At 41.7% G+C, this 15,692-nt stretch overlaps 1 protein-coding gene across 3 annotated transcripts in view; it reads left to right on the plus strand.

Annotated features, from left to right (window-relative positions):
* The first annotated feature begins 697 nt into the window (after nt 1-697).
* ubap2a (ubiquitin associated protein 2a) overlaps nt 698-15,692 on the plus strand; it is a 28,860-nt gene continuing 13,865 nt past the window's right edge. For 2 of the 3 annotated variants that reach the window (XM_060935494.1, XM_060935495.1), the window contains exons 1-9: nt 699-722; nt 2,803-2,850; nt 9,134-9,270; nt 9,511-9,588; nt 9,927-10,037; nt 11,757-11,922; nt 15,238-15,315; nt 15,408-15,471; nt 15,584-15,681. In XM_060935494.1, coding sequence (XP_060791477.1) covers nt 9,175-9,270; nt 9,511-9,588; nt 9,927-10,037; nt 11,757-11,922; nt 15,238-15,315; nt 15,408-15,471; nt 15,584-15,681 — 691 coding nt within the window. In that variant the 5' untranslated portion in view covers nt 699-722; nt 2,803-2,850; nt 9,134-9,174. Of the gene's footprint in view, nt 723-2,802; nt 2,851-9,133; nt 9,271-9,510; nt 9,589-9,926; nt 10,038-11,756; nt 11,923-15,237; nt 15,316-15,407; nt 15,472-15,583; nt 15,682-15,692 lie in introns of all 3 variants that reach the window. The other variant, XM_060935496.1, reaches the window with a different exon arrangement.

A 15,692-nucleotide genomic window follows, 5' to 3' on the forward strand; every position in this document is an offset into this window, starting at 1 on the left:
CACACAGAGCTACTTTTTTTAATTTATTTTTAATTAGAGCAGATTAGCATAAAGGGGAATATAAAGGTTGAGGAGTAGCCGTGCACGCCACGACCGCGCCGTGAACGCGCTCAGCGCAGTTCAGCAATGCGCGTGCACGCCACACTGTACCGTTATGCGGCTGCGCGCAGCGCGTGCACTTTCTTTCTTTCATGTTTGTTTACTCAGACTTGTGTTACTTAACACTTCTTGAGAACATCATTTGTAAATAGATGTATTTTGAAGGTTTGGAGAATATTAGTGCTTGTACATGAACAGTTCATCATGATCATGTAGGATGGGTGAAATTTTATGAATTTAAAGCTTCAGTACTGTGCTATATATATTTATTGACAGTGTATAATATCTTCTACATTCCCTGACCTAAAACAGCTGACATGCGTTCAAATACACCATTGTTTACTTCCCAAACTTCATCTATTAATCTGTCAAACCCACGATGGTGTCGTTTTTAACTGATCATAATCCGAGTGTGTGTGTGTGGGGTTATTTTAACCATGCACTGTATTTATGGACGATAAAGAGCATTACTCGATCTAATGTATACTGTATACTGGTTTTGTATTGTTTTCTGGCAAGCTGTGCGCGTGCCCGTGGCGCTGTTGTTCTGCGGCGGCCGCGCGCCTGGTTGTGTCACGTGACCGTGTCTGCTTGCTGCTGGGCTGAGGGAAGCGTGTTAGCAGGTAATAATATATTTATAGCTTAACAAAATATAAAACAAATCTCAGAAACGTTTCAGAAAAGTGACTGTTAGGCGTGTGGGTATATGTCAGTGATGACGTGTTGACTGGGATGTTTCTTGTGTTGTTCAGTGTGTAAAGGAATTAATAATGGGAAATATTTGTGTGTATTTTGTGTGTGTGTGTATGCAGCTTCTTCACCGTTCACGTTAGCATGTTCCCGGCAAAAGTGCTAGCATCGTCTCCGGCTGTTCGGTGTGTGTGGGGCCATTTTCTGAATAATACCACTGACGGGCCTGTAACAGTCTGGCTCTGTATTTTATTTCCTTCTTCGCTTAATTAACGACCAGTTAAATAAATTAAAATTTTGGTTGTGTATTTACGACCTAGCCAGCTGGCTTAACTTCACCTCGTTAGCTAGCTCGCTAAACCCTTAACAATCGAAGCGAACCGAAAAGGAAATCAGACTTGGCTAACTAGCTAGCTAGCAAGCAGGACCGAGTTAGCACTTAGCCATCCTGGACACAAAGGACTCCAGCTAGCTTTAGCTTCTTAGCTGACATTGCTAACGTTGTTTACATTTCACATGAAACGTACTCATACACAACATTTAAAAAAATAATAATAATTAACGAAGCATTTCCAATGTGTCAACTCTGTGAGTCGACTCGGAATTGAATTGTTAATAATGAGTTAGCCTGATGACTCGGTTCTTTCGAAATGTTTCAACATGGAATAATAAACTCCATCCTTTGTTTGAATTGAATCGTGACTCGCTTCCCCTTTCGTTTGCTTGTTTTATGTTACGTAATCCAAGCTCTATATAATCCTTTCTATAAATATGACTTATTTACGTCAAAGAAAAGAATCAGTTTAAGTAGGCTCTAAGAAAGTGTTGAGGAATACATCTCCGTGGGCCCACTGAGTTAACAAAGCTACTTCTGACTTTTTGACAGATGAGACTTTTTTCCCCCCACTTTACTTTTGACAGAAATCAGAGGCTTTTCTAGTCAAAATGTCATTAATGCATCTAACAGGTTTATTCTCAGTGAATACTCAGAGACATGAGGTTAACTAAACTTCCACTCAAGCTGAGGATGTTAGTTAAACTTTTCTAAGGGTGAAGATCCAGTATGTATGTGTGTATTTTATTTAATTTTTTAAAAATACAATACCAATATTAGGCTCTTAATAACCCAAACCAATTTCACACAAGAGTCTCTCACTGAGTTAAAAATGGCTTAAAGTGTATATCTTGGACCAATTTCGTGTTTTTTTTTATATGAAAGTGTGTCCCTTTACACACTCATCCAGAAGGTTAATTTTGCACAAGGCCACCTGTCTACAGCAGAAAAAAATAAAATAACAAAATCCCAAGGGAGTCTGGAGCCAGATTCGTGACGTTACGTGCGGATCCGCCAGCAGGCTGCGAGAGCTTGCATGGATTCAGTGCAGTCTGTGTAGACCAAATTTAGCAGCTAGCGATTTTGCATTGAAATATGGAATTGTGGGCGGTTAGTGGTTAGTGTTGTCGCCTCACAGTAAGAAGGTCCGGGTTTGAGCCCCATGGCCGACGAGGGCCTTTCTGTGCGGAGTTTGCATGTTCTCCCCGTGTCCGCGTGGGTTTCCTCCAGGTGCTCCGGTTTCCCCCACAGTCCAAAGACATCCAGGTTAGGTTAACTGGTGACTCCAAATTGACCGTAGGTGTGAATGTGAATGGTTGTCTGTGTCTATGTGTCAGCCCTGTGATGACCTGGCGACTTGTCCAGGGTGTACCCCGCCTTTCGCCCGTAGTCAGCTGGGATAGGCTCCAGCTTGCCTGCGACCCTGTAGAACAGGATAAAGCGGCTAGAGATAATGAGATGAGATATGGAATTGTCGCCCGAGCTTCTAAACCCATGGATTCATGTATCACTGCTCATCTATCTATTGTTACATAAATCATATTTTTTCTAATTACTATTATGTATTTATATATTTATTCATTTAGAAGAGTACTGGCTACTGTAGGAGAAAGATTTCATTAGGTACACACATGGAATCAGCTAAGCAGGGTTCTATATACATTTAATGTGTTTGACAGGTCCCAAGATCTCAAGCCCTGACACGCATATCCCTTGATACATGTGAAGTAAGTGTATTATCGCCCAGCGCTTTCGTGTTGTTTACTTTTGTGTGTGTCAATAAATAACATTATCCGTGTGCCACACAAACACAGGAACACCTAATTTAGAGTATAGTCTCTCTTATTTCTTACCCTGGCAACAGTCCACTTGTGAATTACCGATTTTCTTGGTCTTTTTCTCGGCTCGGCTTTTTCCGGGTGCCTCGCACGAAGTGCTCCCATTTCTCTGTTGTTGTCCGGTCTTTTGGAAAATGATGAGTACTAATCCCATCATGATTGGTGTTGCTACACCTTCCTACGATACATCTGTTAACCTTTTTAATAATTACATGATAATGTTGAAGAAATTTGCAGAAAACCACCAGGTCGTATTCTCATAAACAAACCAACGCTGACATGGGATTCAGAAGGAGGCGTCCCGCGTGTGACGTCACAAAAATCAGTGTTTGCCGGGAAATCCAAATGCCAAGTTTTTTCAGAGGCAGACGAATTCGCCTCAAATGGCTTGATTTCAACTGAATTTTTCTGGTATTGCGCAAGGTAAAAAAAATTGCACAAAATGTGACAGATATTTGACCAAAGTTTAATATAAAATAAGAGAATTACATTGATCTTGCTCATAAATATACCCAAGATGTGCACTTTAGGGATAAACAAAGTCTTTCGGGAAAGTTGTGAATTATGTTCATCGCAAATTGTCAATTTCTGTCTCATATGTTCATGACATGACATGAAGTATGTCCGATGGTTTTGGGAAAGCCCCTCAAATCCGGTCCAGTACTGATCCAGGTTTTCACCTTGGTATCGGACACGTACTTTGTACTTTGAGATCGGCTGTAAGAGCCTGAGCGATATAGGATTTGGAAGACTTTTATATTGGCTTTACTCAAATATCAAAATCGGTCATCATATACTGTCTGATGATCTTTTTTTTTCTTCAGAAACACAAAACAAATTTTTTCTTTAACATTTTGTTTTGTGTAGCTATTTCAAAGTCCTCACCAAGACAACATGACATACCGTAGTTTAGTACTTTGAACAAAAGTACAAGAAAATATATTAAAATTGTGATGAGTCATGTGTATAAAAGTACTATTTAAGATGAGATGTGATGGGGGATATTTATTATCATTTAAGTATTTTATTTTAAGGTTAAGTTTTTGGGTTTTTTTAAGGTTAAGGTTTTTTTCACATGACAGCACAGTTCATCTCAATCTTGGGCTAATCTGCTTGGGTTAGCTGATTGTTGTGTTTGTGGCATCCCAAACATGTTACCAGTAGTGGAGTTGCAGTGTTCCCTTTAGTGGACAAACTACGCAAGAACAACACTCATAACAGTTGAAGGAGCCATCTTCCTGTCTCTCTGTTTCTTTTTTGTCGTTTATTGTCCGTTATAAACGCTGATACAATACCAATTTATCTGCAGTCGGCTCATGACAGTCGATAATATCGGCACGCCGATTTATCTCTTAGGCTCTAATCAGCTGTGTGAATTTCTTCTGTTACGCCTTTAATGATTATAAACTGAATTTTATAAGTTACTTACTTAACGATGTATTTGAATACCACGACACTGTTCTAATTCTTGATTCTGATTGATCTGTAGGTGATACTTTTTTTTTAATATAAACACAACTCTGACAGTAGTTCCAGCTGTAATTCAAATCACAGGTTTATATTAATGCACTTTTTCTAATATGTTATCATTTCTATAATAAAAGTGAATAATTAAGGAAGAACAAAATGTGTTGATCAAGAAAACATATCAGTAATATGCTGACATTTGTTTAGCATTTATGGAAGCATTATTATGTCTTATTAACTTGAGAAGAGAGGGGGAAAAAGAGAGGCTGGAGACTCAGTGTGGTTAAAAGTGGTTAAAAAGCATGACCTGTCATTCAGTAGCCTAATAAATTTTAAAAAAATGTGCTCGCATGCAAATTCCTTTGGTATGAGAGGGTTAAAGGATGTGCGGTTATTGGAAAATGATCAAATTCCGGGTGGTAACAGTACCTTCATATGACGTGACACCCATTTATCAATGGTTGTTGATTTTCCTTTCCGTACCTAACAGCACGCCCTGAAGTGTTTTATTGCTTATTTATTATACTCACTCGAATTCTGAGGGTTAAACGCTTCACAATGGAGTTGCAGTACATCCTGTAAGCCTCCATACAACAATACAACAGGCTTTTCATTAGAGAGTCTGGAGTCTGGTAACCGCACCTTTGACTGCAGAAGGACATTATTATATGAAATAATGTGCTGCTTGAACATTAAAGGGGAGAATGCATGATCATAAATTGTCGAAATGTTGGACATAAATTGATGAGCGAAATCACGAAGAGATATTTACCATCCTCTTGCATGTTCTAATGTGACTTTTTCCAGCCTTGGGCCTAATTCTTGATGCATTTGAGAAAAATGACATGACATTAAGCACCATTTATTAAAATGCCTATTAAAGCATTAGACTCTTCTATAAATAGTGCATTAAATCCGAGGTTCCCAAACAACCCCATATGGATGTGATGTGTAATATGAGACTCCTGTAGCATTTGAATATTTTGTTATGTCAGCCACATAAGTGACTAAAAAAAACAAAGGAATATTTCTTGCACTGACTTCCAGTCTTTTGAGAGGTGTTGTGTTCTAGGAAAATAATTCATGGGCTGACGCAAGGCACTCGCTTTACTTGGCATATAATTTTGCGTGCATATGCAGAAGCCCCGTGGTTATTCACACACTCGCTGACATTCACTAAACAGCACAGCTGTGAAACGTCCCTGTCCGTCAGGTTTCCGAGTCAAACCGTAAAATGTTTAGCAGTTCGATGCACACTGACCAGCTCCGTCTCTCTTAAAACTTTCCGCTGTCTTCTTGATTGCCGTTACGAACCACGTCTCAAATAAAACAAACCGACCTTATATTTAAAAGTACATTCAACAAACCTTTCGTTAGGTTTCAAGGTGACGTGAGGAGAGGTTTTTAAAATTCTAACACTAAGGATTATAGGAAACTTGGTTAGTGTTAGTACTCAGTAATGGGCTGGAATAGTAGGCTGTTTGAGTTGATGCTAGTTTGTGTACTGGAGGTAGATGGATGGGGAAGTGTGTCAAATTTTTTTGCTGACGTACACTAGTGCAGCACATCGGGAGAGTGAAACAGACTCAAATAAGATTAATTACTTTAAGAGGTGGTGTCAAGTCAAAGTCCCTCTCACACTGGAATCTGGTCACGCCGGTGGTGTAAGAGGAATAAAATACTTTGTGACGTTTGGTTATTGGAAAATCAACTTTGGCACAGTAGTGCCATCAGAACTGAACAGTCGTTGATTGTTTTTCTGTAACAGCGCATCATGAAGTGTTTTATTCTCTATGTTTATTCAAGTTATTAGCTTTACATCAATCAGCGTTTCAAATATGTGATTATAAAATGCAAATTTAAAACTGAAATTATTAGCTACACTGAATAGGCATAGGGTGAGCCAAGGTTCGAACACTGAATAATACAGTCAGTCAGGGCTTTGAACCGGTTCAAGGAACGAAAACCGGGAACTTTTTCTATTTCACATGGAACAGAAACGAAACCAGAAACTTTATTATTTTTTATGTTCCGGAACAGAAACACTTATTAAAAATAATGGTAACCGGTTAATACCGGTTTTTATTTCGTTCCTCAAAGTTTCCGTAGCCTACAAATAAAAAAGTCATTCTTCTCCTGCGCAAATTTCTATGACCCGCTGGGGTTCACTTCCTGTGTGACGTTCGCTGACTGAGGCTACGTTTACATTAGACCGTATCTGTCTCGTTTTCTTCGCGGATGCACTGGCCGTTTACATTAAACCGCCTGGAAACGCCGGGAAACGGGAATCCGCCAGCGTCCACGTATTCAATCCAGATTGTGTCAGCTCCGGTGCTGTGTAAACATTCAGAATACGCGGATACGCTGTGCTGAGCTCTAGCTGGCGTCTCATTGGACAACGTCACTGTGACATCCACCTTCCTGATTTGCTGGCGTTGGTCATGTGACTCGACTGCTGAAAAACAGCGCGGACTTCTGCCTTGTATCACCTTTCATTAAAGAGTATAAAAGTATGAAAATACTGCAAATACTGATGCAAATACTGCCCATTGTGTACTTATGATTGTCTTTAGGCTTGCCATCCTTCCACTTGCAAGTAGTAAGTGATGTGCGCTGGGATCACACACACAGCGGCTCAGTCCCGAATCGTGGCTTGTGCACTTCACTCGCGCGCTGTGTGAGCTGCGCAGGGCCGGAGTGCGCACCCTCCAGAGGGCACTCGCTGTTCAGGGCGGAGTGATTTGGAGTGCAGGATGCCTGCAGAGCCGAGCGTATCCGTGTATTGGCGTTGCTATGTGCACGCAAATCGTGTATTGGTGTTGCTGTGTGCACACTAATCGTTTTAAAAACGTTAATCTGATGATCCGCTGATACGGTCTAATGTAAACATGGGCTGAATGTAGAGAGCGGGAGGGTGGACTACTATCACGTCTCCACATCTTAAATAATGCCGCTTTTCCACTACAAACGCGGCTGAGCCGTGCCGTGCTGAGTTGGGCTGAGTCGAGCTGAGCGGGGCTGTTGGAGTTGCATTTCGACTACCACCGCGCTGAACCGTGCTGGCTGGAAGTGGGTGGACACATTGGGTGGAGTTAGTGAAAGTGGGTGGACGTCACGTGATGTCGTTAAGCGGCGCAAACAGTGACATCAGTGATCTTTTAAGCGGTAGTCTCACGACCCGGATAGTAAACAATAAACATGGAGGACATGGAGTCGTTAGTGTTGCTGGTCTTGGTTCTGTGGCTTGTTGTCACCGACAACGCCAACAGATACTGGCAAGAGCGTGTAGATGAGGCGAGGCGCATAAGGCTCCAGAAATTCTCGTAATTCTTCTTCTTCTGGGTTTACGGTGTTTACAGATCCCAGCGTGCTCGCGGGGCGTGTGTGGGCATGTGAGGACACTCCTCCTCACCAATCAGTGCACAGGGAAGTGTCTGCTCACGCCCCCAGCCTCACTCAGCTCGGTTTGGCTCGCTTCAGCCCCACTCCAAAACCGTGCGAGTTTTGGGTGCTAAGCAGGGCTGAAGCGAGCTGAGTCGCGCTGTTTTGAGATAGTCGAAACGCGAGCCGTGTCGGGCTGAAGTGAGCTGAAGCGAGCTGAAGTGAGCTGAAAAAGGGTAGTGGAAAAGGGCCATAAGAGGTAAATATTGCAGTCTATTGTTATTCAAAAACGTCAATTTCAAACACGATATCAATATATTTGTCCACGTTAATGAGAGGCTCGCGAACATTAAATGACGTTAACCTCTGTTAGCCTATCAATGCATAGGGCCTGACTAGCCTTTGGTAACACACTAAACAAATTATCTTTCATGTTTGGCACTTTTTCTGTTTGTGTAGATGGGAAGACATACTGAGAATCCAAATCGCCAACATTTGAAATAATAATTGTTTTGAATTATTTCTTGTCTTATTTAATGAAGGTTGTAATAGAATTAGCCTACATTTGGCTTAAGCTGGATGAGACAGAGACATAATTTTATAGCCATTTGTTAAACAGCTGACAGGGAATGTAATTAACCGTTCCGGGAACGAAATTTTTTTGTTCTAACTGGTTCGGGAACGTCTATTTAATGGTGGAACCCAAAACCGGAAACGTTAAAATTCCGTTTCTGTTCGGAACGAACCAATAGGAAAAAATTCTGGTTCAAAGCCCTGCAGTCAGTGCAAAGTCTTGTAACTATTTTAGACTTTTTCTCTGAATATTTGTGGTGTCTGTTGATCATGTCTGTCTTGTTAACAAATAACTGGCAATTCTCCTTTTTAATAAAGTAGTCCTATTTCTGAAAGGACAAACAAAGAAAGTGAATGCATGTTTCATTAAAGGAGAAAAGGGAAAAAAAAAAATTTTTGACCACCTCAGCAACTCCCCTTGCCCTTGGGTGAGTTTTGGGTCAACAAGTTTTGTGTTTTGCTCTTTGTGCAAGGGAGTGTGTTGAAATTCTTAGCCGTGGTAATCACAAATATATTACAGATGTCATGGATAGAGATTGTGGAGCAGAGTATTACTTAAACTCTCCTTCCAGATGTGCTCATGCTCTTAGGGAGTGGCTGTATGGTATGTTATTATAGTGTGTGCGCTATTTATTAGGACTACATTTATGATCTAAATGGACGTGTCCTTTGGCTGCAGTTGAAGCGAACCAATTTGTAGGATAGCGTAGTATGTAAGTGTAACCACTTCTTTTTGCGTTTTCTTTTCCAGATTTTCTATTTTGTACATACATTCTTTTGTATATACTGTATATGATGACCTCGCTGGGCGGCGACCGAGCCCGGGGCACTCGGGAGAAAGTGCTGCCCACATCCGCACAGACCACCCAGCCACAGAAACAGCTTCAGGTACACACCAAGCACGCGTGTTGATACATTAACACACACTGCGTGTAATTTGTCTTTGCTTTCAACATGTACATCAGGCTAGGCTTAATCATTTACTTTAATACAAGTCGGTGAGTAAGAATTAAATACAAATAACCACAAGAGTCTAGGTTTATGAACAGACATGGTCACAAACTTGGTTTTCGCTGTCATTTCTTAATTTTTGTTCTTGCTGTGGCGGCGTGTGTTTTTCTTTTTCAGGCTACAGCCGAACAGATCCGACTTGCCCAGATGATTTACGATAAGAATGATGCAGATTTCGAAGATAAAGTCAACCAGGTGAGACCCAGGTTCATCTTTAAACCTTCATTCATCACATCAATCGCAGAAAGTTGTGTGCAGCTTTTTTACATTACATTACATTAATGGCATTTAGCAGACGCTCTTATCCAGAGCAACGTACAGCATATCCAGAGCAGCCTGAGGAGCAGTTGGGGGTTCGGTGCTTGCTCAAGGGCGCTTCAGCCATTCCTGATGGTCCAGGGAATCGAACTGGCAACCTTTTGGTCCCAAAGCTGCTTCTCTAACCTTTAATAACCATTAGGCCATGGCTTCCCCATGTTTATAAACATGTGCACAGTTAGCATTTTAAAATACTACCATTGTATGCTTTGTAGCTCATGGAGGTGACGGGGAAGAACCAGGATGAGTGCATGGTCGCTCTTCATGACTGTAATGAGGATGTCAACAGAGCCATCAACTTCCTGTTGGAGGGGACCTCTGACACCGTAAGAACACACACACACTGGTTTTAAGGGTTATTTTCGAGGATTAAGTTATACTATATAATCAAAAATCTATGGGTGCCTGACCATCACACTTGTATGTGGTTCTTCCCCAAACTGTTGCTGCAAAGTTGGAAGCACACCGTTGTATACTATATACAGTTTCTCTTCACTGGAACTGAGGAATCCAAGCACGTTCCAGCATAACAAGGCTCTTGTGTACAAAGCAAGCTCCATGAAGACATGGTTTGTCAAAGTTGGAGTCAAAGAACTCGAGTTTCTTGCACAGCGCTCTGACCTAAACCCCACTCAACACTTTTGGGATGAACTAGAACACCAGTTGAGCCCCAGACCTCCTTGCCTGACATCAGTACATGACCTCATTAATGCTCTTGTGGCTGAAAGAGCAAATCCCCACAGCCATGCTCCAAAATCTAGTAGAAAGCCTTCACAGAAGAGTAACGGTGATTTATAATAACAGCAAAGACTTAAATTTGGAATAGAATTTTCAGAAGGTACAAGGTCAGGCATCTACAAACTTTTGGCAATATAGTGTCGGTAGATATTAAAGAATAAAAAACTGTCTTCTATTTTTGTAATTAGGAATACTCAGAACTTCCTGGTCTCAGAAGTAATATCAGATTGCCTGTACAAATAATTTTTGTTAGGTTGATGTTTCCGAGATTAACATTATGTGCGTAACAGACCCAGTGAATGTTTGTTTGATTTCTGGAAAATCTCTAAAATAGAAACCGGGTCATTTCTGTGAGCTGATCTGTGGGTAATCCTGGGTCAGAACAGGGTTGTACCTGCACCACAGTCTCAAAACATGAACTGCTTAATGTCATGTCGTTTACAATTACAGATCACGTTCATTCCTTAGTAGCGACTCGCTCCTTTTAGTAAATGTGCGACATTCAAATATTTCTTCAGGTGCTTTCACGTATACAGAGTTTAGTCCATTTGAATCGAGCCATGGCGTGTTATCCTTTTTTAGGCCGGTGAGAACACAGCAATCAACCTCGGACAAAAAACAAGCAATTTGAGAGCATCTGAGCAAGGTGGTTGGTCTGCGTCCAGATGAACTCTAGGGCAGTGAGAAAGCAATTCGACTCTCAATCAAACGAACTGCAGGAAGTGACCCAAAACATACCATGTATTTTTGTTGCAGTGTTTTTGTAGATGCAAAGTTCTAAACTATGCTGCAAGACACAAACTGAGCTGAAGGACACGCAGAACATAGCACTACAGAAATGTGAAGTATTCTGGATATTTAGACCAACAAACAAACACTGGACGTGATACATATTATGTTTTAATCTAGTTATTTATGTAACTATTTAATTGTTTGTTTTACACCAACTCCACGTTCTTTGTGTTCCGGTCATTTTTGTGATTTGTGTACACTTGGCAAATGTTTATTTTTTTATTAAATTAAAAATTGGCTCATTTAATTATATACAAGCGAACCAAAACTATTAATTTCGCTCTGATTTGGCTTCATAGGTATGAACTGACTAATTGATTTGCACGACTAGCTGAATATTCTTGCCACTTTATCACAGACTTGCACCTGTTTTAGTTTGCAACATGTTATTTACGTCAGAGTATCAAACAGAATTTATAGAAGTTATTCGACACAACTTTGACATATCGCAGCATGTGTCGGTATATTTGTCTTTACTGATGAATCTTTTAAAGGTTGTCTCTGCACTCTTCTAGACCTCTTGGGAGACAGTGGGCAAGAAGAAAAGCCTGGGAAAGGACGGCATTTCCTCAGAGAGCAAGGAGAACAAGGAGAATCGAGAGAAGAAAGGCGAGAAGGAGAGCAGCAAGGCTCGTGGAGGAGCAAACCGGAGAGGAAAGGGGGCCGGTCGTAATCGGCCGGGTAAGAGAAGCTGAGGGTTCTTAGACGTTTCATAGATGTTGCTGTTATTCTATGGACTAAACTGTTGGGTATATGTTTTGGGAATGGACTTACCTCAAGTCACAATAATAACTGATCAAAGTAGTGCATGAATAGCAGGATTCCGTGTTTGTTGAAGAATTATTCAATTAAACATTGGCCAGAGACTTACAGGTGGTTTATTTTGTGGAGGGTACAAATACAGTAAACTATGTAAAGAGTCATGGTTGCCCCTTTTCCACCAAATCAGTTCCAGGGCTGGTTTGGGGCCAGTGCTTAGTTTGGAACCGGGTTTTCTGTTTCCACTGAAAAAGAACTGGTTCTGGGACCAGAAAAAACGGTTCCAGGCTAGCACCAACTCTTTGCTGGGCCAGAGGAAAGAACCGCTTACGTCAGCAGGGGGGCGGAGTTGTTAAGACCAACAACAATAGCAAGACCGCCAAAGCCGACATAACACCGGCTAACGTTAGCTCATGACAAAGGCTAACATAACCATCTCACATTCAGTGTAAGTAAGAGTCAAAACGTTATTAGGTTATTACCTGTCTCCTAGAATGTAATCGCTGTCCACTCAAAACCTGTCGATCAACACAAACATATTGGATCTGCCGTTTTCTGATCCCAATGAAGCACCGTAAAGCCAGAAGCAGCAGCTGTACAAACTTGAAGTCATCCATTATTGTTGTTGTTCAGGGTTCCCGTGGGGTTTTAAAAGGTAGTTAATTAAAATAGGCTAAATTATGGCCAGTAAAAGGTAGTAAACGTAATCTGATGTGGTAGTAAATTTTTTTGACCCCCATCCAACTGGGCCTATGTGTTTTCTAATTCGTTTAATTAACCTGCATGCCATAATATCCATAAATTACTACATTTGGGCGAATTTATTTTTATGTATCGAGGAGGACCGCAGTGAGGAGTTGGTGGCGCATGCGCATTGAATTCCAATAACGGTCGAATCCAGTATAAATTTATACCAGAGATTGTTTAGTACGAGACTGACTTTGTTTATACGGCTCTAGTCGAATCTATCTGGTGACCCAACTGGCGACATCTGCACGAGAATTAAACAATGGGGAAATGCAAATTTTCAGACCTCTGGCTGGAGGAACCTGATTTTAAAGACTGGCTAAAGGTGGTAGATGGCAATCAGCGAGAGGCGTTCTGCATAGTGTGCAAGAAAACTATTAGCATTACCTGGATGGGAGTGAAGGCTATTAGGTCCCACATGGAATCGAATATCCACCAGGGAAGGATGTGTGGACAAAATAGACAGCTACCGTTGTCGTTGTTTTGCCGAGGCACTTCTGCGACTACTACGGTCACAACGCCCTCAATCTCGCCTGCTCCGATAAACCCTGAATCCACCGTTGGTAATACTACCGCCATGGCTACCACCAGCCTTTCAGGACATCAGACGGTCATAACTGGCACTAACTCGCTTGAGGCTGAGGTACTGTGGTGTTTGGATTTGGCGGTGAAACACCACTCCTTCAGTTCTAACGAAGGCATCGGAGATCTGTTTCGGAGGATGTTCCCGGACTCCCAGATCGCCAAATCATTTGCTTTGGCCAGTGACAAAACCAGGTACATGATTAAATTTGGCATTGCCCCTTATTTTAAGAGGCACCTGGTCGAGGCAATAACTAACGCCGGACCTTTTGTAATTATGTTTGACGAGAGCATGAACCAAACGTCCAAGAAAAAACAAATGGACATCCACGTTCGGTTTTTGGAGGATGGTTGTGTACAGTCGAGGTACTTCGGCTCACAATTCCTGGGGCATGGACGAGCTGACGACCTGTTGCATCACATCAAAGTAAACTTATACGTTGCTGTTACATACGCGACACTGCTTGCATCTAAACATGTTAGCGATTGTTTGATTATTTTATCCAATTAGCCTTCGTACTGTTTAATGAACTGTGGTGAAATACAGCTGTTTTTTTCACATGCTTTGAACCACTGGGGCTCGAACAAAGATGAGTCAGCCAATATAGGGATTTCTGTGGGCTAACGGTAACAAAGTTCATACCACTAAAACATACCGGTATGTGCATACATGGCGTTTAAACTCGTTATTATATGTTTCATGTAGTTTGCTGTTGCTATCTCTGTGTTGTGCGTTGGGAGAGGGATGCTATCACATTGTGAACGCTATGCTTCGATCAAACTAGGCCTATATAGTGACCGACGATGTAAGCATAACAAAACGGCGAAGAAGCTAGACGACGTAAAATTAAACTCTGAAATTATATTAGTTGCTAATGCCATCTCGTGTCCTGTCCTCGATTTATTTAAAGGCTTGATTGAGGCGACTGAATCGCAGACAGGAGTGTGCGACTCGCGACGTTTTTTTCTGTCCTCCGACCTCTGCTGGGCAAATTGTAGTTTATATTGGATACTAGCGTGTTCTCCCGGAGGTCAAGCGAAGCAATCCCCTATTTTCCCCCACAACAACGGCATTCTAATTATTTCCGCGCTTTTGGTCCTTCTACTGTGTTTCAACACTCAAATCTCTGGTTACGCTCCTATCGTATCCAAGAGAGCCCAGCCTGAGCTGCCTTCCTTATTGTCAAGTTTTAGTGAAAAAATCGAGCAATCACTAAATCAGTTTGGTCACTACTCATCTGTGATTCGAGAGAACAGCTATCAGACATGTAGAGGGCTGTGTTATCGCCATCAAATAAAATGTTGACACGAGACAATATTGAACGCTGTTTGATCATTCACAGGATAGCACATTCACTTGGACTAACACATACACTCAAAGATTACCTTGTTAAATTGTGAGAAAATGTCCAAATCCAAATTGTCGCTGTGGTAGTAAAAAAAATTGTGAAGGTAGTAAAAAGGTAGTAAATTCAACATAAAATATCTGTAGGAACCCTGTTGTTGTTGCTGCTGCTTCTTCTCCGTGTTGTTGTTGCTTCGATGTTTGCGCCAAGGTTTATGCAAACGCAGTGACGTAACTGACGTATACAGTGACGTAATGACGTGGCTCCCCTTAGCACCCCGAGCTATGGAAAAGCAAGCTGGCTCGCAAGTTGAACGAGTTGTGCACCAGCACTGGCCCCGAACCAGCTTTGGAACTGATTTGGTGGAAAAGGGGTATCCGTCCGACCGCCCCCCCCCCCCCAAAAAAAACAAAACATTTGTCTAAATGCCAAATGCACATCCCTTTAATGTTTGAAACCAAGAAATTTGCTTAACAACTCTTCATATTGATTTTGCATATGTATAATTTATATATGAAGATTTTTTTTTCTCTCTCTGCACATGTAAATTTGTGGTCGTCAGTAAGGGTTGAGGAGAATGGAGTGGATTCTGCACCGGTGGAGAAAGGTTCTGACCGTGGGCGTAGGGGGAAAGGACGAGGTACGCAAATGCAAACATGGGCACGTACTCACTTTGTAGTGTTTCAAATAGTTTGTTAATGATTACATGTGTGCATGCACGTGTATGTGCAGTGTCTGGAGGCAGAGGGAGAGGCCGTGCCCCAGGGGCAAGTAGGTTCACAGCACAGGGAATGGGGTCAGTACTCTATGTGCACGCATCGACTGGCCTTTCACGGTTTTGTAGTCTCCATTTAAGAGTTTCTTTTCATCGCAATCTTTTTTTTTTTTTTTTAATGTTCAATCTGCAGGACCTTTAACCCAGCTGACTACACTATGGATAGTAGCACGACCAACTCGCATGCTGACGTCTGGGAATCGGGGACCAACGATGCCACAGATGGCACAGGTAAGAGAGAC

The sequence above is a fragment of the Neoarius graeffei genome, chromosome 12 (assembly GCF_027579695.1).
Source record: "Neoarius graeffei isolate fNeoGra1 chromosome 12, fNeoGra1.pri, whole genome shotgun sequence".
In the NCBI taxonomy this organism is placed as follows: Eukaryota; Metazoa; Chordata; class Actinopteri; order Siluriformes; family Ariidae; genus Neoarius; species Neoarius graeffei.